The 20,385-nt window shown below is 39.3% G+C and overlaps 1 protein-coding gene across 1 annotated transcript in view; it reads right to left on the minus strand.

Moving 5' to 3' along the window:
• Positions 1–18,735, minus strand: part of LOC122813682 (zinc-binding protein A33-like) — a 152,877-nt gene extending 134,142 nt beyond the window's left edge. The window contains exons 1-2 of the mRNA XM_044086132.1: positions 18,299–18,735; positions 3,093–3,188 (exon numbers count right to left, since the gene is read on the minus strand). Of these exons, the coding sequence (XP_043942067.1) occupies positions 3,093–3,188; positions 18,299–18,712 (510 nt within the window). The 5' untranslated portion in view covers positions 18,713–18,735. The remainder of the gene's footprint in view (positions 1–3,092; positions 3,189–18,298) is intronic.
• Positions 18,736–20,385: the final 1,650 nt, after the last annotated feature.

Here is a 20,385-nt window from a genome sequence, read left to right on the forward strand (position 1 = left end):
TATTTTGAATCTGATCAGATACATCATCCTGCTACACTTTGATGACAGGACAGGGGACAACTATGGCTGTTTAGTCTGTCAGATAATCATTCATTCTATCTGCAAATTGTTTACTGTGATCACCATATACAGAATTTGGCCTAGACATTCCAGATTCTGACACACTGAAATCAGTTTGGGATATTAAGATGTACTTCCCACATGCATTTAGTTCTGTAGAAACACACTGGGGCTAATATATTCAGGGGTTATTACTACTTTATTTATTCATACATGACCCTTTCTGTCACTCTCACACATCCTGCAACTTCACAGTTCAGGTTGGTACTTCTAGGCTTTGTTCACATGTTAGACTGGTGGTGATTCAAACACTTTCCAACAGCCTCACTTCTGTCATGATTCAGCATTTCAACAGGGATATATCTCACATATGACTACCTCAGATTCTGAAGCTGTACTCTTGAGACTACTGCAGGTTACACTATATTTAATTAATGGTGGGATATCTGTATTACAGCACTGTTTAATTCTATCAATTATATTTCCAGTTACACTTGCATACTGATGAACTTGTTGCAGCCATACCTGCAGACTTTCAATTCTTGCTTGCACATTATATTACTTTTAATCAATACACTGCAGTGTTCTGATACATGCTACAGTATAATATTTATTTACAAGTAATGGGTGGGGTTACTAACCTGCATGGTGACGCAGCCGCACCAGCCTACGGGCATACATCTCGCGGTTCGCAGAGCGGACACCTGCAGCTGTAATATGAAAGAAGTAATATTGGACTACACATCTCCATGGTATCAGCTAGTTGAAATCCTTACATACATAAGCAAAATGTAACTTACTCAGTAGTGGGGCATTGGGCATATACCGGGCCTCCTAGATCCATTCGGTCAACTGGTCTTGCTTGCGTCGCTTCAGGTCTGCATGGTGGTGACGGACCTGCTCACCAGTGCGTGGAATGCCAGTAGCACTGGTCAGATCACGAGCCAACTGGTCCCATGCCTCTGCCCTATACGCTCCCCATGAGACCTGGCCCTGCATGAGTTGGGCCTCGTGATGATGGACAAGGAGCCAGACCATGTATCTGGACTCCTCAACGCCCCAACGCTGTGCTCGAAAGCAACGTCCCTCACCTACTCCACTCATTCTGACTGCAGGTCTGTTCTACAATCGTTTCTGCTGTGTATTCCCGCCTATGGGGCTTATATATGCCGCTTTTCCGCACATTTCTCTGATTGGCCATTTTGGAATTGTATCTACTTCACTGAAAATGCTTTATCATGCTCCATTCTGGATTTTATCCCATATATATATGCTATTTCTGCATTTCTAGGTATTGCTGTCATGGCTTAGTGGTTTAGTACCTTGACTCTAGTGCATGGTATCTTGGGTTCGAATCTGGCAACTGATTTTTGATTTTCCTGACAGAAATGAGTTGAGGACCTGTCAATCAAACATGCCAAAAGCACTTTTAAGCACTTAAAAGCAGGTCTGCTCGTTTGCGGAGCTACATGCGCACTGACAGTTAGCTTGTGGGAGCGCGCAAACGGTGTGCGCTGGGATAAACCTTAATTGGCTAGTGACACACATGTTCAGCTCAGCACAGCTAGTTGCAAACAGTTTCAGCCTGTTAAACCGGTGCTTAGCAACGGGCACGCAGTTTGCAGCTTTTTAAACACTACTCAGCTACGGGCAGTCTGTCTCACAGCAGCTTAGCTATCAGTACATTTCTGACTATTTTTATTATTGTGTTACTTCAAAATATATGCTCCATTTCATTCCATTTTACAAAAGGGAATACTTTTACATTTGTACAATACTGTCAGGGGGCTTTTTAGTGTTTATTTACAAAAAAATTAAAAAAAGGTTGTTGTGGGGGCTCGAACCCTGCCTGCCTACTCTTAGGCCAGCAACTCTACCGCTAAGCTATTACTTCTTGGCTTACTTTGCATATTTAGTTTTTATATCCTTTTCCACTGACTGCTAACTGCAATTGCGCTAATAGCACACCCGCGCACACGAGCGCACACAGTAGCAAACATTTACGGGGTTTAAAAAAAATAAAACAGGTTTTAATTTAATTTTATAACATCTCTTCACTTTATACACTGATGGTCTGTTGGGGCATGTGTTGTGTAGTGTGTTTATTCACATTTCCATGGCCTCTCTCGTGGCTGTTTACTTTCAGCCATTCTAGTCTTCTGGGGGCGTGTCCGCTTGCAGGGCCTACAGACACGCCCCCTACTCTCTTACACGGACCGTGTAAGAGTTACTAGTGTGATTCAGCATGCCTCATGCACCTCATGCATATGCATGACATGCTGACATCACAACGTTTAACTGCAGCCTCTGTGTAAGAGTTATAACTCTTACACGGAGGCTTCGTGAATCTGGCCCAATATTTACATGAATGCTTCCAACTGTAACAATAAGTTATACAAGAAGATATAAAAATGATTAAAAGAATGATTCAAGTAATAAACAATTTTGTTGTTAAAAAAGTTCCCTTAAAATGTATACATAACTCAGAATACATTTAGGTTCAAAGTATTACGCCAATATAATATTAAAAATTTGTTCCCATATTTTCAGATTATTGATATTTTTAATGATCATGAAGAAGTAATTTGTGGGCTAATATATGTCTCATTGCTAGAATCTTAAAGTTATCCCATGAAGTTTGAGATGGGTTTAACCAATTTGTAGCTATATATAGTTTCAATAATAAAAAGATATTAATAAATATAGTGATTTGTGATCTAGAAAGCTTTTTTTGGAGGGATATGTAAAATCATAAATTCCCATGAAAGTGTTGAACTTTGATAACCCATCTTTTGAAGTTGTATTTTTAAAGAGTTCCAAAGTTTATAAATGCATTTGCAGCTCCAGAACATATGGAGAAGATCAGCAGGTTGGTCTTTACAGTATGGACAATTTGGATATTTTTTAGAATTGAATTTATGCAAGCTAAGGTGTGTATAATATGCATTATTCAATATCATAAGCTGAGTACACATCAACTTTTGAAGAGAGATAGATTTTGTTGTTAAGTTAATTGCTTTTAATGGACTTACTGTGATTTCTGACATCTTCATTTCTTGCTGACACATTATTTCTTTAAAATGCTTCAGACTTGACTGCTGGTAAGACAGAGATGTTGTCAGTTTGTCCTGCAAAGGAAAGAAAACTTTCAACTCATTCAGTGTAATGACAATACAAGTACAGCCTTCTGTCTATTGCATGATAAGCCATTACTTTAAGATTTTGATTTTAAATTTCATTGATTTGATATGCGACAAGAAAAAACAGCACCCGATAGTACAGCAATAAGAAAAATGTTCCCAAACTTTCAATCTATGCTAAGATTAAGAAATATGTTTTATTTCACAAACTTTACCATGTTGAACCTACAAGACAGAGCATATATAGCACATCATCGAATATGTGAATGCGGAAAGCTCACATGACCAAATACTCACGTACTCAAAAACTGTATTATATGGGGGGATATGCTCCCCACCCCCCCATTAAATATATGTTCCTACTCCAAGATTGCACTACAGTGAGGAAAGGGCAAAAATCCCGATCTTCACTGTACTGCAAAAAAAATTCAGAAACTTCGAGTACTTGAATATTTGCTCATGTGAGCATTCGATATTCACGTATTTGATGAAGTAATATAGACTCAAGACAGAGACAGCTTGCAGAAGAACTTGATGCAAAAGGGTGATTTATATAATCCACAGTGAAAAAAAATCTATATTTCACTTCATTGTCAGTACATCTCAGCAGTAAAAACATCAATAGTACTCCACAGAGCTGTATAAAACTATTGAGAAAATTATCCCTTATACATTACTAGTTCAGAAAGTGATATAAAAATATTTGATACCTAACACATCTAAAAGTATAGCAAGAGATAAAATAAATTAAGCAAAAAGAAAGGTTATAACATTGAACTATGCCAGAACATATGACTTGGTACTGAGCATCCCCTTTTAGTGGGGTCCTGACAGGATGAGATACCTGGGAATCTCACTGATATGGGATGCCGATTAAGCATCTAAAAAATGTGGGAAGAAATTACTTAAAAGATTATATGTGTATTCAAAGTGCTGAACTTCATCTTTATTCAGAAGGATGCTGTGAATAGCTGTGCTGAGTGAAAATGCTGAACTTCATCTTTATTCTGCAGGATTCTGTGAATAGCTGTGCTGAGCCATTATGTAAATTGACAAAGCATGAATGAACAGTACTAATTATGAAACGTCATTGCACTCCATGGAAATGCCCACAACACTGATGGCAGCTTGTAATTTCATAAAATAGATTTCAGCTTGTTTGGTTAAATTTCACACTTAAATTCATAAAATAGATTTCAACTTTTTTGTTTAAATGCAGAAGAAGGCACATAACCATATTTGCACAATTGTTTTGGTACTTTCTCATTATACAGAAGCAAATGTGAATGTACACATGCTTTCTGGGGAAGTCTGAGGACAGCAGCACAGACTGCAGCCTAGCAGCAGTAAATTAACATAGTTATAAGGTTTATTTATGGAAATGTAATGGTGTTCTGACATGGACACCCCTGATTGGTCTTTTTTGCCAAGGAGGAAGTTGGGAAATCAAGAAATGAGATGAAGAGAGTACAGGAGGGAAAACACAAAAGGAATTCATTAAGAATATTTTGCTGGAAAAGGTGAGAAAAGAGGGGTACTATGTTTTTGTGGTATGCAGACCCATCTTGTCAAATGTTTATATATAAGGAGAATGTTGAGAAAGGAACAAGAGAAAAGGGTGTATGCGAGAGGATTTTTGAAGAGTGAAGGAAAACAAAAAAATCATAAAAGACAGAAACACTATTGTGGGCTGATATAGCTGTGGGGCAAAATGCAAACAAATGGCATACAGGCATAAAAGGTGTTGGGTGAGGATGTCTGCAAGCAGGTCATACACTGATCCAGAGAACCTCAATTACTCTTTTTCCTCAATTACTCTTTTTCCTCCTCTCTGATGCTGAGAGGTAGTCTCCAGTGTTGAGAGGTGGTGGTCTTCAGTGCCTTGGGGTTCAGGGCAGACTGGGTCATTGAATCTTGTACATGCTGAAAGAGAGTTTGAAAAGGTTGAAGGCATGTAACTATCACCCATTCAACCACTGCCTCTATCAGATTCTGAAGCTCCTAAGGAGGGTGGAGTATAGGCCTGCCACTCACCTTGAAGCCCACAGGGTAATACTTATAGGTTCATAGGTAGGTACTAGGCTATCGGCCCTAGGGCCCATACAGCCTAGCCAAAAAATGTACCCTAGCTTTCGCCACCCAAGAAAATTATTTTCCTGTGCCCCTGTATTATTATGTATAATTAATGTTTGATTAAAATATTATTGTGAATAATCATACATTATGATTATTTTGTGAAAGAAAGAAAGCTCAAAAGAGAGAGAATCACAAAGGGTAGAACAAAAAAGTGAGAATCACAAAATAAAGAATACTTCTCCCCCACTAAAACAGCCCTCTATCAGTAAACCCTCAGCTACAAAACCAAGTTCAAGTGCCATCTAATTAGTGATACTGTTAATGAAAAAGTTTTTAGTAACATAATGTGTAGGGCTAAGAACTGGGACAGGGGGTAAGGGGCAGGGTTACTGTTAGGGCTAGCACACATGAATAAGATGGTACAGGGGGAGTGTTACTAATAACTTTTCCCTAACAGAATCACTACACAAGACAAAAGGACACCGAACACACATAATATAAAACATGCACAACATGCAGGGGTTGGGAGGATGGCCTAATGGTTAAGGTGTTTGCCTTACAACCACAAGGTGCAGCATTTGAGTCTCACAAGGGATAACTGGCTAGGCTTAAAATGGCTCGCAAGGGCAGTTAGCCTAGTACTAATCTATGAACCTATGAACTAAACTTATCCCCTCACCTAATGCTTACTCTAACCTTTATCCAAGAACGCTTGCAAATTCACTACAACTGCTATAACACAGACTTGCACATCTTCACAATAATTGTTTAATCAAACATTAATTTTCTTGCAAATTCTTGCTAACCTACACTGTATTAAGCTAAATTCAACTATATGTGATTCACACAGCATTCAATATTTGCCCATTCTCCCTCTTTTTTCACAGACAAAACTTTTTCAATCCAATATGTATTCTACATTTTGAATTGCAACCATATATGATTTTATATTATATATACACATATATAAATACATACATATCTATGTGTATATATATATATATATATATATATATATATATATATATATATATTATATATATATATATTTATATTACACACACACACAACACACACATATATTTATCTATCTATATATATATATATATATATATATATATATATATATATGCACATATATATGGATACTACTATTCACTGAAAGCACATTTCACCGAAAATCAAATTAGAGTGCACTTTTCACTGAAAGCACCTTTCACCGAAAACACAATTCACTGAAACACATTTCACCAAAAGTTGTAGATGGCCTTTACCCCACTGTAGTGCGACCCTGGAGTTAGTATATATAGTAAGGGTGGGTGTGGGGGGCACTGCACCCCACATGGGGGGGTGTGGGGGGTGTAGCCCCCCACGTGGGTGTGGGGGGCACTGCACCCCACATGGGGGGTGTGGGGGGTGTAGCCCCCCACATATTTATGTATATATTATTGTCAGAGAACAGTAATATATTGCAGTTACATGTACCCATGTATATAATTCAAAATATTTAAAATATGTGGAGGGCTACGCCCTCACACCCCCTATGTGGGGGGCAGTTCCCCCCACACCCCCCTTACTATATATACTAACTCCAGGGTCACACTACAGTGGGGTAAAGGCCATCTACTACTTTTGAGGAAATGTGTTTCAGTGAATTGTGTTTCAGCTGAAATGTGCTTTCGGTGAAAAGTGCACGGCCAAATGTATTTCAGTGAAATGCACTTTCAGTGAATAGTAGTAGATCCATATATATATATATATACACATACATGCATACATATATATATATATATATATATATATATATATATACTTTCAGATCAGCGTTAATAAAGTATAGCATATTTAAATATGAGTGAGGTGGGGTGTGCCCTATTTATAGCTGTTTTGCACATGTCAGAAGGTATCAACATCAGATAAACATTGTGGCACACTAACATGGCTGATACACCTGCAGATCAATACATAGTTAAATGGCATAAGGTATAGAATGTTTGGCAGAAGATATCAGCATCAGACACTTGTTATGGTACCCATGACATGCTTCACACTTGCAGATTAACAGAGTTAAAGGGCATAAAGTATAGCATGTTAAATATTACTGAGAAGCACTTTGTATTCATGCATGTCCACAAGGCCATCAAGCTGCAGCACAGCTTGCCCTGATCACCCACAGATATGTATGGCAAAAATTTTAGGTACTCATCTGTTTATAAGTGCAATTTATGGAGAGTAGCATGGCTGAGCATCTGTTGCATAAGAAATTCCTAAATCACCAGTAACTTACAACTTCTGGTGTCAGTCTGCCATTTTTTTTAAGTTCTTTGTCAACAGTCTGCAAAAAGCATAAACTAACTAAAATAATTGCAAATTAATCAAAACACAGAAATTAGCAAAATGTCAGTTGTGTAGATGACTGATATCTGATGTCCAGAACCTTTCTTTTGTTGCCATGACATGTTAGTTAATGGTGTTTTACAGGCTTATGAATGATAGCACTGGGAATGTAAAAGGTGCTATTTCTGTAGTTGTATGTGTGAAGGCTGCCAGCCCAGCAAGGTAGAATTTTGTAAATAATTCTATGTAACTGTAAACATTAATATGATCCATAGGCTTGTCTACAAATGTAAGAGAACTGTATGTCATGATTAAACTATATGTTACGTGTTGAGCTTCAAAAATGTAACCACAGTGCACTCTGTTGGAGAAGAGCAGAAATGTATATGGACTACAAGCCTGTGCAAATGTATGTTTTCAAAGCAGAAGATGGGGCATACAGAGTTAACTTGCAAACTCTGAGAAAATAAGTAAAGATTTTTTCAAGTGTGTTTATCAGAACTAGAAGACAGAATGTCTGCAGCTGGAAATTCTTTCTATTGTTTGAGACAGATATAATTATAGGTTTCAAGGGTAAACATATTTAACAGCTTTATGATTCCCAGTTTCAGGCAAGTATCTAAGAGATAAATATTATTGACACTGAGGTGTTACATTTTAAGTTCCTGTTAGCCTGGAAACTAAGGCAGATGTGACACGAATGATATAATCTTTAATGACCCAGCAGAAATGTTTGTGATTAACTTAAGAACCATCTCAGAGAGAAGGTCAGTGTATATTTTTCTTGCCTTGGACCTAGTAAGAACATCCACTCATCTGTACTTGCCTGGCTCTGTAAGTAAGAAATTTAAGGCATAGTATCTCTTAGATAAAGATAGGAACACAGCAAGATTAGTTTAAATGTTTTCTGTATTTATTTGAGACTGTCCTGCAATGTTGTTTTAAAGTATTTCCTCTGATTCTGAACTCTGTTGTCACTGTGTTCAGTTACTGAATATTGTCTTGTGTTTTATTATTAAATACATTTAAACCTTTTAATGGTGGCTGGTTTGTTAGAGATATCTAAGCTCTTAGAGTACTTGCATATGTATTTGGTGATACTCCATAGGCCACTCCTAAATAGCCTTCAAGTCTTAGTCACACTTACCATTTGGATAATAGTAACATTACACAGTAAAATTGGGCACCCTTTGTTAGAGCCTTTATAGCAGCTGATAAGTAGAGCTGGTTGGTGGGAGTGATTTCAACCTTATAGTTTGGGCAGAAGGGGGCATATCTAGTGAACCTGTGACAGCCTTCCCAAGGAGTGTGTGTGTGTGTGTGTGTGTGTGTGTGTGTGTGTGTGTGTATATAAATGAAATCTCAATGTATGTGTGTCAGCTACTTGGGCAGGGACATGAAGCACTGGTTGGACAGAGAAAGGTGCTGGAGGTTTTGGCTTGACCATTCAGGTGAGATCTTAACCCTATAGTTATGCCAGTGGAGAGTCTTATTGGGGATCTGGACAGAGAGGGAGAATCCAACCCCAGACTTACTGTGCTCTATGTGTGCTTTTAAGGGAAACTGTACGTGTGTGTGTGTGTGTGTGTGTGTGTGTGTGTGTGTGTGTGTGTGTGTGTGTGTGTGTGTGTGTGTACCTATCATCCTCAAAATGTGCATGTCCCTTACTGATGTTAGTGGTGAGGATTGAGGCTCCTTGATTACTGGGCCAGTGCAAGGGTGTCACAGTATTCATGTATTAAGGTGTTTTATGATCTAGTTTTCACTATCAGTGGGTTGTTACATGAGAAACAGCAATATGTAACTTCATTTATGCAAATTACCTAAGCAATCTTCTTCTTCTTTGGCTGCTCCCGTTAGGGGTCGCCACATCAGATCAACTGTTTCCATTTCTTCCTGTCCTCTGCATCTTGCTCTGTCACACCAACCACCTGCATGTCCTCTCTCACCACATCCATAAACCTTATCTTAGGCCTTCCTCTTTTCCTGTTACTTGGCAGCTTCATCCTTAGCATCTTTTTCCCAATACACTCTGCATCCCTCCTCAGCACATGTCCAAACCAACGTAACTTTGCCTCTCTTGCTTTGTCTCCAAATCTTCCAACCTGGGTTGACCTTCAAATATACTTAATCCTAATCCTGTCCATCCTCGTCACACCCAGTGTAACTCTTAACATCTTCAACTCTGCCATGTCAAGCTCTGACTCTTGCCTTTTTGTCAGTGCCACTGTCTCCAACTCATATAACATAACTGGTCTCATTACCCTCTTGTAGACCTTCCCTTTCACTCTTACTGGTACTCGTCTGTCACAAATCACTCCTGACACTCTTCTCCACCCACTCCATCCTGCCTGTACTCTCTTCTTCACCTCTCTTCCACACTAACCATTATTCTGAACTGTTGATCCCAAGTATTTAAACTCATCCACCTTTGCCACCTCTACTCCCTGCATCCTCACCATTCTTCTATCCTCCCTCTCATTCACACACATATATTGTCTTAGTTCTGCTGACCTTCATTCCTCTTCTCTCTAGAGCATATCTCCACCTCTCCAGGGTCTCCTCCACCTGTTCCCGACTCTCACTACAGATCACAATGTCATCTGCAAACATCAAAGTCCACGGGGTCTCTTGTCTGATCTCGTCTATCAACCTGTCCATCACCATTGCAAATAAGAAAGGGCTCAGAGCTGATCCTTGATGTAATCCTACCTCCACCTTAAATGCATCCATCACTCCCACTGCAGTCCTCACCGCTGTCACACTACCATTGTACATATCCTGTACCACTCTTACATACTTCTCTGACACTCCCGACTTCCTCATATAATACCACAACTTCTCTCTAGGCACGCTGTCATATGCTTTCTCTAAATCCACAAAGACACAATGCAACTCCTTCTGACCTTCTCTGTACTTCTCCATCACACTCTCAGAGCAAACATCACATCTGTAGTGCTCTTTCCTGGCATGAAGCCATACTGCTGATCACTAATCATCACCTCCCTTCTTAACCTAGCTTCCACTACTCTTTCCCATAACTTCATGCTGTGACAGATCAATTTAATCCCTCTGTAGTACTACAGCTCTGCACATCACCTTTATTCTTAAAACTCGGTACCACAACACTTTTTCTCCATTCCTCAGGCATCCTCTCAATTTCCAAGATTTCTTTAAACAATATAGTTAAAAACTCCACTGCCATTTCACCTAAACACCTCCATGTTTCCACAGATATGTCATCTGGACCAACAGCCTTTCCATTCTTCATCCTCTTCAAAGCAATTACCTAAGCAATACCGCAGCCTAACAGGAAAAAAAATATAAACATTTAACACTAGCACAACGGGTATACACGACAAAAGTTTAATACTGCATGTCCTACATTTCTCCAACAGTTATTATGGTTGTGCTGGAAAATTACTACTACTGTAGGGTGTCATGTGTGGGCAAGTGGTTGGACAATATTTGGTTGCAGGTAACACCATGCAGCACTATCAGGGAGAGTGACTCTGAACACAAATTGCAATACTGGCTTGGCATATATGAAAGAAAACTATAACTTTGGGAAGTCATGTATAGGGCACATTGGCTAAGTGTGAGATAATATTTGCTTATAGGTTCAATATGTTACAGCACCATGAAACAACACCATAGAGACATGAGAGCAGCCACATCCTTAGGGATGTATGGGAAACAGCTGTTTAGTAAAACGGAGACAAAACAGACAGAAAGGGTTAAGGCATGCAATTAAGTGCTGTAGGAGGAAGGAATTGTACCTTGGCACAGTGTAGGAAAAAACAAATGACCTAACTGGTTGTGCAAGGGCGAAACTATACAGAATGCAACTGTCTGTACAAGCACCAGAGGTGGCCCTTCTACAGTACAACCTTTAACACTAGATGAGGAATACGATCTGTCCATAAGGGGTGATGACTGATGGCTGTGCAAGTGCCAGAGGTGGCCCTTCACAGTACAAACTTTGGCACCACATGAGGAATACCATCTCCCCATAATGAGTAATGACTTTGGTGCTGACAAGGATGCTACCAGAATCATCAAAGCTGGAGATAATACCAGTAATTACAGAGCACAACATCAGCCACAGTCCTGCAATATGGATTTTATTATACATACAGATTTACTACATCAAGATGATGGTACTGCACATAGCCCCTAAATAAATCTAATCCTGAATATTTCTCATCCTCAGGGCTGAAATTCATGTCAGTAGTTGGACAACGTCATCAAACAAGGCATCATAAGTGTGACTAATGTTTTTTCTTGAATAAAGTATTACATCACTCAGAAGTCTCAGTAACCACGTACTACATACTTGACAGGGTTAGCCCAGAAGCAACCCCCTCTTGTTCTTTTCACAGGTTGCTGATGTTGGCAGCAGAATGGCTGTCATTAATGATGCCGTTAGTCTCATATGCTCCTCACACCTGAGGACAGTGGCAGGAACCCTCTACTCCACAACAGGTGGGTAGTTCACACTGTCAGTAGAATGATGATGTGACACTTCAACAGGGGACAAAGGGGCACCACAAATCTCCAAACCAACATGAGCACCCTGATGCAGAGAACATATTCAAGGTACCAATAACCAGTGTATCACCCATACAAAGAGATCAAAGACAAAGACATTTTTCACACTTAACCTCAGACACTAACAAGGCCTTGGCAGATGGGCTCTACTTCTAAAGGAAAGAATTATTTCCCATCTTACTATTCTCCCTTCACAACTTCAGTTCTTTAAAGCACTCATACAGGTTCCAACTTACCCAGGCATGCTCATTTGTTTTTTTGTTTTATGGTATAATTCATGGGTGGCCTCCCTCCTAATTTTATTTAACTTTTTTCTTTTATGATAGCAATCTTACTTTTAGTATAACAATTTCAGCTTGTAAGAATTTGATCACTGTGATCTACATTTTTGAGGCATGAAAATCACTTAAAGAATCATTTATATATATATATATATATATATATATATATATATATATATATATATATATATATATATATCACAGAGCCTTGTGTTGAGGCATAATTGTTTTCCAGCCTTAGGAGGGTAAGAAGTCTCCATCCCATAAGGGAAAACAATCGACCACAAGGAAAACTGTGACTTGTGACCAACAAAGATGCTGGCTGAGAATCCTAAAAATTAGGTAAAAAGGACCATGCGCTGCAGTTAAGTTCAGCTGAGACTTCAGGGTAATCAAGCAATTGAACTTGTTTAGAAATCAAAACTTCTTCATTGAAAAAACAAATAGATGAGCGCTTCCACCTTTAAACGAACTTCATCTGATCTATATCCAGTTTACATGATATGCAGTATTTATCTGCTTTAACACACAGATCATTAATTAACTTGAACTGGTGTCATACATCTGTGTCATAGGCTGTTCATCCAAGCTACTATAGTCTAAATCTCATCTTTCATACCTGTTCTGCATATCTACTCCTATTGGTAGGAAGGGGTGGCATGCGCCTGATATAAGGAATACAAGATAGGTGCTCTCAGTCACAGGTTCAGCCAGATTATGCTGATTAGCAGTTATGATTATTACAGTATAATACTTTAGGATTTTAATTTGACTAGTTATCATATATTTTTAGTACTTTTTGGCTCATCTAATCAAATATCATCTCCTTATTGGGTCTATATTAGTTCACCAAAATCTAATTTCAGCGAACATCTAATCATTGACCCCTATCCAGGGAAAATCGCTTCAGCGATTGACTGAATTGACCAAGGGCAAGTAAATGCTTGCCCTGCAGCAAAACAGAGCAATATCTGTGTAAATCAAACCCAACAAAGTGGGGGGATTTGTCCCCACCCCCAACTATATATATATATATATATATATATATATATATATATACACACACACACACACACATATATATATATATATATATATATATATATATATATATATATCTATATATATATATATACACACACACACATATATATATATATATATATACCAACTCTAAGATCGCACTACAGTGGAGTAAAGGGCAAAGTTGTGCAGTTGGACAACTATTTCTTTGCCCTTGATAAATTCAGCAAATCGCTGAAGTGATTTTTGCTGAATTGGAGTCAATGATTAGGTGTTCGCTGAAATTAGATTTCAGCGAACTAATACAGATCCCTACTTATCACATCACAGATACAATGATATTCTACTACAATGTGGTTTAAGGGGACCTCTGTAGTGGTTGGGAACTAGGTAAAATCCTAAATGATATCTCAAAGTCACCATTTATATGGAAGGTGCAAATTCAAAAATAAAATAAAAATCCTAGACTCAGAAAGTAGCAAGCTGAAGTACCCAAAATGCTGAAGTACAAAAGATACTCTTCTAATGGACTGGAGATCAAACTGTAGCACCTTGTGATGACATTGACTGAGGACCATGTGACTGCAGTGTAAATATTTACTATGTGCACAACTGTGGGTGAAATGACCTTAGTCAGCAAAAGTTGACAGCCACCTAAGCTTACTGATATAAAAATAATCCAAATGACATTCCATTTGGCTAAGGCTTATATTTTTTAGTTGTCACTCCCTCTTTTATCATGCTCAAAACAAGCATACAGATATGTCTTCTGAACTCATACTCCCCCTAGAGTTAAACACACAACAGTCAGCATTAAAACTGTGCAGGATGCAATCTCCTTTAGTGGGAAAATGGGGGAGGGATTGACAGTCTGAAGGAGAATTCAGATATCATCAATGGACAAAGGAAAACTTTGATCCTCAATGACACATAGTCATCATGGAAGACTAAACAGTGTTCATAATGTACCAATGCCTGCAGTCCACTACCCACCTAGAAGAACTAAAGTCTATCAGAAACAAGACCTTTCTGGATATGATTTTCCGATATATGTACCCTGTGAGATCAAAGGTTGCTAGACGAATATAGCCAACACCAAATTCAAGTCTCAAAAAAGAGAATGGTCCTTCATAAGAAAGATTAAGCACAGAGCAACACTTCAAAAAAGTTTAATCATCTACAGCAAGCTCTAGGTCTGCTACCTCCTGACTTCCAAGTCACACTGTGCTGAGTTATGGAAACATGATTCTTGACTACACAATAACTGTAGCCTATATAAAAGTTTCCTGACATGATTCTTCCAGACTTGGATATTCAATGACTGCAAAGGCAGGAGATACTTTTCTGCTGAAAAAGGGACATTTCTCACCTTTGTTGTGTAACAGAGAGATTTCTCACCTTTGTTGTGTATATAATTCTAGTGAAAGACCTCCTGCTTTAGCACTGCTGATATTTCCATGGAAAATGAGGAGATATAACAGAAGCTACTGCAGGAAGCATGCATCAAATTGAAAGTGGTCATCCTGCCACAGTGTGGTGGCACTAATTTCGTGGCTTAGAATCATGTCAAGAGAAACTGAAAGCTTAAGGTCAAATGGCACCCTCCCCTGGGCAACCTCAGATTTGCTAAGATGAAGCCAAGCCCTCCAACTCAAAACCTTCCAATCAAATGATAAGTTGAGGAAATGGAAAGAATACATAAAAAACGTTTGCCTGCTGTGTAGAAATAAAATGTCCCCTAGCCACTCATATTTGCCCTGTTTAAAGTAGCAGTAGCTAAGAACTAAATTATCCTTGGTAATTAATTGCTAAAACTCCAGCTTAAACTTGACTTGGAAGATTGCCTGGATACTCTTTTAATACAGATGTAGTTCTACGTGAGGGTTCTGCTATGTCTTAGTGTCTGCAGTGATGTCCAATTATCCTGCAAAAAGAAACACCATCAAAATGTCCTGGCCATTAGATCACTTCCACAACACCAGTGTCTCCCAGCAAATAGAAGAGGATTGTGTACACCACTGTTTGTTCAGGAGTCCCTACTATGGCATGAATTTTCAATTCCTATAGGATGGGCTAAGACCTCACAAGGTCTTCCAGAATCTGTACAGCCAAACATACAACCTACAGACTATGACGACTCACCACTGGACCAGTAATCAAGGAGTGTCAATCCTCACCACTGGCAACAGTGAAGAACATACACTGGGAGGATGATAGGTACACACACAGTATTTCCAGATGTAGCTCTCTGCATCAAGTGAAATTTCCCTTAAGAGCACACAGAGATCACAGTCAGTCTGTAGCTGGTTTCTCACTCTTTCTCCAGATCCCCAATAAAACTCCTCACTGGCACAGCTATAGAGTTGAGTCCTTAGACAGGGTTTCAAGTCAAGTCCTCCGACAGTCTCTCTGTCCAACCAACGCTTTGTGTCCCTGCCCAAGTAGCTGATACACACAGTCTAGGAAATTTGTTTTACACACACATGCATCAAGGAAAGGCTGGCACAGGTTTACTAGCTATGCCCCCTTCTGGCCAGACTATAGGGTAGTTATCACTGCCACCAGAACCCCTTATCAGCTACTTGAAGACCCTTAACAAAGGTTGTCCAGCTATACTGTGTAATATTAATATTAATACAAATGGTAGTTTGACCAAGAGCAAGGCTGTTAGGAGTGGCCCACACAGTGTCAACAAATAAATATGCAAGTATTCTCAAATCTTAAATATCTCTACACAGATCACCCACAAAGAAAGGTTTAAATATATTTAATAATAAATAATAAAAGAACAAGACAATACTAAATATATATTCACAGTGACATCAGAGTTCAAAACCACAGGAAATATTTAAAACAATATTGCAGGACAGTCTCAAACAAATAAAGAAAAATATCTAAACTAAACTTCACTATATTCCTGGCTGAATGTAACATATTTACTATAACCGAAGAACTTACTAATAGAGCAGACGTGGTGACTGGATCTTCTAGCTGCTGTCAGTTAAAAGACAGATATAGAATGCTCTGTCTCACTAAGAGAATTCTCAAAATAATATCTCAAATCTTACTGCTGGGATAGCTTGCAGAATGACATCACCTCTTGTCATCTGACTTGTAGTTCCTGGGTGAAACTCCCATTGCTGAAAGCAGTTTTACAGGTAGTACCTACCTGTAAAAATACATAGACTTCAGATCTATGGCAGATGTTGGAAGTCATAAAACAATTGCATTCCTTCATGTTTTCAGAGGTAGTAATTAGTTCACTCCGAAGACAATACAGAAAGCTTCCCAGCACAGACTCTGTGTCTCTAGCTGAAATGAAAACTGAAAGATACCATGTTTTATCGCATAGCCTATAAAGTAATTTAATTTCAGCTATTTTTCTAAAGTTTGCTGTACTGAAGTGAGCCCTCCAGTTTCCTCTGTTAACATACACATTTAAACAGTTACAATAGTGCATGCACATGTCTCTTCTCTTCCAGCAGGGCACACTGTGGATGCATTTCAAACACTTCATAAAATACCTTTTCAACACATGTTGTACAAACCAATTTTATATACACATGGCATACAGTTCTAATACAGTTGTAACACAAGCATCTTATATAAAGCATGTTGATATTCACAAATGACATAGGATTATTTACAAAATTGCAGCTAGCTGTGTTGGCAGTACTTCCTTTGTCACACAGACCAGTAAGCACAACTTCAGTAGCAGTCCTTTGGCAAAGAATTCTACCTCAAAGCTTATTAATTAGTAACCACCCCCCCCCCCCATTGCCTTGCACTGTCCTCACCTAGAGTTTGCACTTTTACATGCTAGTATATACTAGGAGGGGCAATGGCATCCCAATGCTTGTCAAAGCCTTTACTGCCAGAAAAACAGCTCGCAAATGAAAAATCCCATCATCAAGCAGAGACCTTTGCATATCCTCATACCTCATGCTATCTGATTTTATTTCCAAGAGAAATTCTTCCCACTGTGCTATCCAGTCCCATAATGTGCCTCTTTGTATGACAGTGTTTGCTACAGAAATGCCACTAGATATAACTTCTCTTTCTACTGGTAGCCCAGCACAGGCTTCTAAGACTGAAAACAGGACAGTCCATCCAAGACAGTACTTCTGGCTATAGTAACAAGACATAAGGTGGAGCTTGCTTCACACATGAACAAGTTATATACATAATACATACTGAAAATAGAGAGGGAGGCAGAAAAAGTAACAATCACTTCAAGCAGTTGGGGTCCGTAAAACAGACAGACAAAAACCACAGACGGACACTACAAGAATGTGCTAATCATGCCAAACAAAATATTAATCAGTAGAGTGACATGCAGGCAACACAACAGTTATTTATAAATATGTAGAAGATTTTCCAAAGTTTCAGAATTTGTCTCAAAGTTTAATAACGTTAAGCCATATCAGACTTTAGGGTAGAGATAAATTCACAAAAGTAGGGATCTCAGGCGGCGTTGTTGCCTCACAGCAAGAAGTTCTCCCATTCGATTCTCGGCTTGGGTTGGGAGTGCTTTCTGTGTGGAATCTGTATGTCCTCACCGCGGTCGACTGGAGCGTTCGAAAAACATGGGTTGAATGGGTGTGCCTTCGTTGAAGGTTGGGCATACGGGCTGGCAACTCGACACCAAAAAAAAAAACAAAAACAAAAAAAAAACAACTGCTAATCATTAGCGGACCGGAGTTCCGCTGTGGCGAACCCTAACAGGGAAAAGCCGAAAGACCAGCAACAGGGATCTCAAGATACCAAAATTATTTAAAAAAGTAAACTTTAACCTTGTAATTGAAAGAAGACTAGTATTTATTATTTTACCTTGTACATGTCAAGTGCTTTCTGCAATGTCAAGAAGGTATGGCCATGATGTTCAGGAACACACAGGGAGCAAAGCAAAATGTAATCGTCTTGGCAGAACAGGTCAAGCCTTATGTTATGTTCCATACAAAGCTGGGCTTTCTCACATGTGTTTGGTCCTTCTTCTTTCTGGCACTGTATTTGCACACTTTTAATCACATTTGCTAGCAGTCTGTTCATTGCATATTTCCCAGCTGTGCATTCCTGTCTACACTCAGGACAGGAAGGTTGTTTCTTGCTCTCCCAAACGCTGTCAATACAAGACTTGCAGAAATTGTGCCCGCACTCCAACATCACTGGAACGTTTAAAACTTCAAGGCAAACTGGGCAAGTAAATTCCTCCATAATATCTTGTGTGTGTTTGCTAGATGCCATTGTGAAAACTGACTGCTTCAGAATTTCACTTTCATTTACTAATGACAGGAAGGTTCCTTCTTGAAGGGACCACCTTCATTTAAAGGCACAGCAAACATTTTTTTCAGGGAATTAGAATTATTATGGGAAGACACTTCACAGAATGTGAATTGAAAGCTAGCCGGATTCGTATTGCTAGTATCGTTTAATCAATGACCAAACTACACAATACAGCTCTGCAGTAAAGTGTCTTCAGTTATACATCCGTCAAAAAGTATCTCAAAATCTACAACTTCAAACTAAATATGAGCTTCATGTCACTTATTTATATTTTATTTATTTTCTTTTGTTGACTGAGTTAACTCGTTCAGCCTATTTACAGGGAAGATCCCATGCCGTATTGATAAAGACATGGGGAAATTTGGCCAAGACACTGAAGAAATTCCCCTAATCTTGGCAATAACTCAGACAAGCCACATTTCTTTTTTACTTTTTGACAAAAAAGAAAACCTGCATTCCTAGGGGTCACCACTGCAGATCATCTGTTTCCATTTCTTCCTGCCCTCTGCATCTTGCTCTGTCACACCACCCACCTGCATGTCCTCTCTAACCACATCCATAAATCTTATCTTAGGCCTTCCTCTTTTCCTCTTACGTGGCAGCTTCATCCTTAGCATCCTTTTCCCAGTATACCCAGCAGCCCTCCTCAGCACATGTCCAAACCAATGCAATCTTACCTCTCTGGCTTTGTCTCCAAACCGTCCAACCTGGGTGAACCCTCTAATCTACTTATTCCTAATCCTGTCTACCCTCGTTACACCCAGTGCAATTCTTAACATCTTTAACTCTGCCACATCCAGCTCTGACTCCTGCCTTTTTGTCAATGCCACTGTCTCCAACCCATATAACATAGCTGGTCTCACTACCCTCTTGTAGACCTTCCGTTTCACCCTTACTGGTACTCATCTGTTACAAATCACTCCTGACACTCTTCTCCACCCACTCCACCCTGCCTGCACTCTCTTCTTCACCTCTCTTCCATATTCACCATTACTCTGAACTGTTGATCTCAAGTATTTAAACTCATCCACCTTCGCCAGCTCTACTCCCTGCATCCTCACCATTCCTCTATCCTCCCTCTCGTTCACACATATATATTCTGTTTTAGTCCTGCTGACCTTCATTCCTCTCCTCTCTAGAGCATATCTCCACTTCTCTCGGGTTTCCTCAACCTGTTCCCTACTCTCACTACATACTACAATGTCATCTGCAAACATCATAGTCCACAGGGACTCCTGTCTGATCTCGTCTGTCAACCTGTCCATCACCACTGCAAATAAGAAAGGGTTCAGAGCTGATCCTTGATGTAATCCCACCTCCACCTTAAATGCATCCGTCACTCCCACCGCAGACCTCACTCACCGCTGTCACACTACCCTAGTACATATCCTGTACCACTCTTCCATACTTCTCTGACACTCCCGACTTCCTCATACAATACCACAACTCCTTTCTAGGCACCCTGTCATATGCTTTCTCTAAGTCCACAAAGACACAATGCACCACCTTCTGACCTTCTCTGTACTTCTCCATCAACACTCTCAGAGCAAACATCGCATCTGTAGTGCTCTTTCCTGACATGAAACCACACTGTTGATCAGTAATCATCATCTCCCTTCTTAACCTAGCTTCCA

Source organism: Protopterus annectens, chromosome 10.part0, assembly GCF_019279795.1.
Source record: "Protopterus annectens isolate FY-2018-M chromosome 10.part0, PAN1.0, whole genome shotgun sequence".
In the NCBI taxonomy this organism is placed as follows: Eukaryota; Metazoa; Chordata; order Ceratodontiformes; family Protopteridae; genus Protopterus; species Protopterus annectens.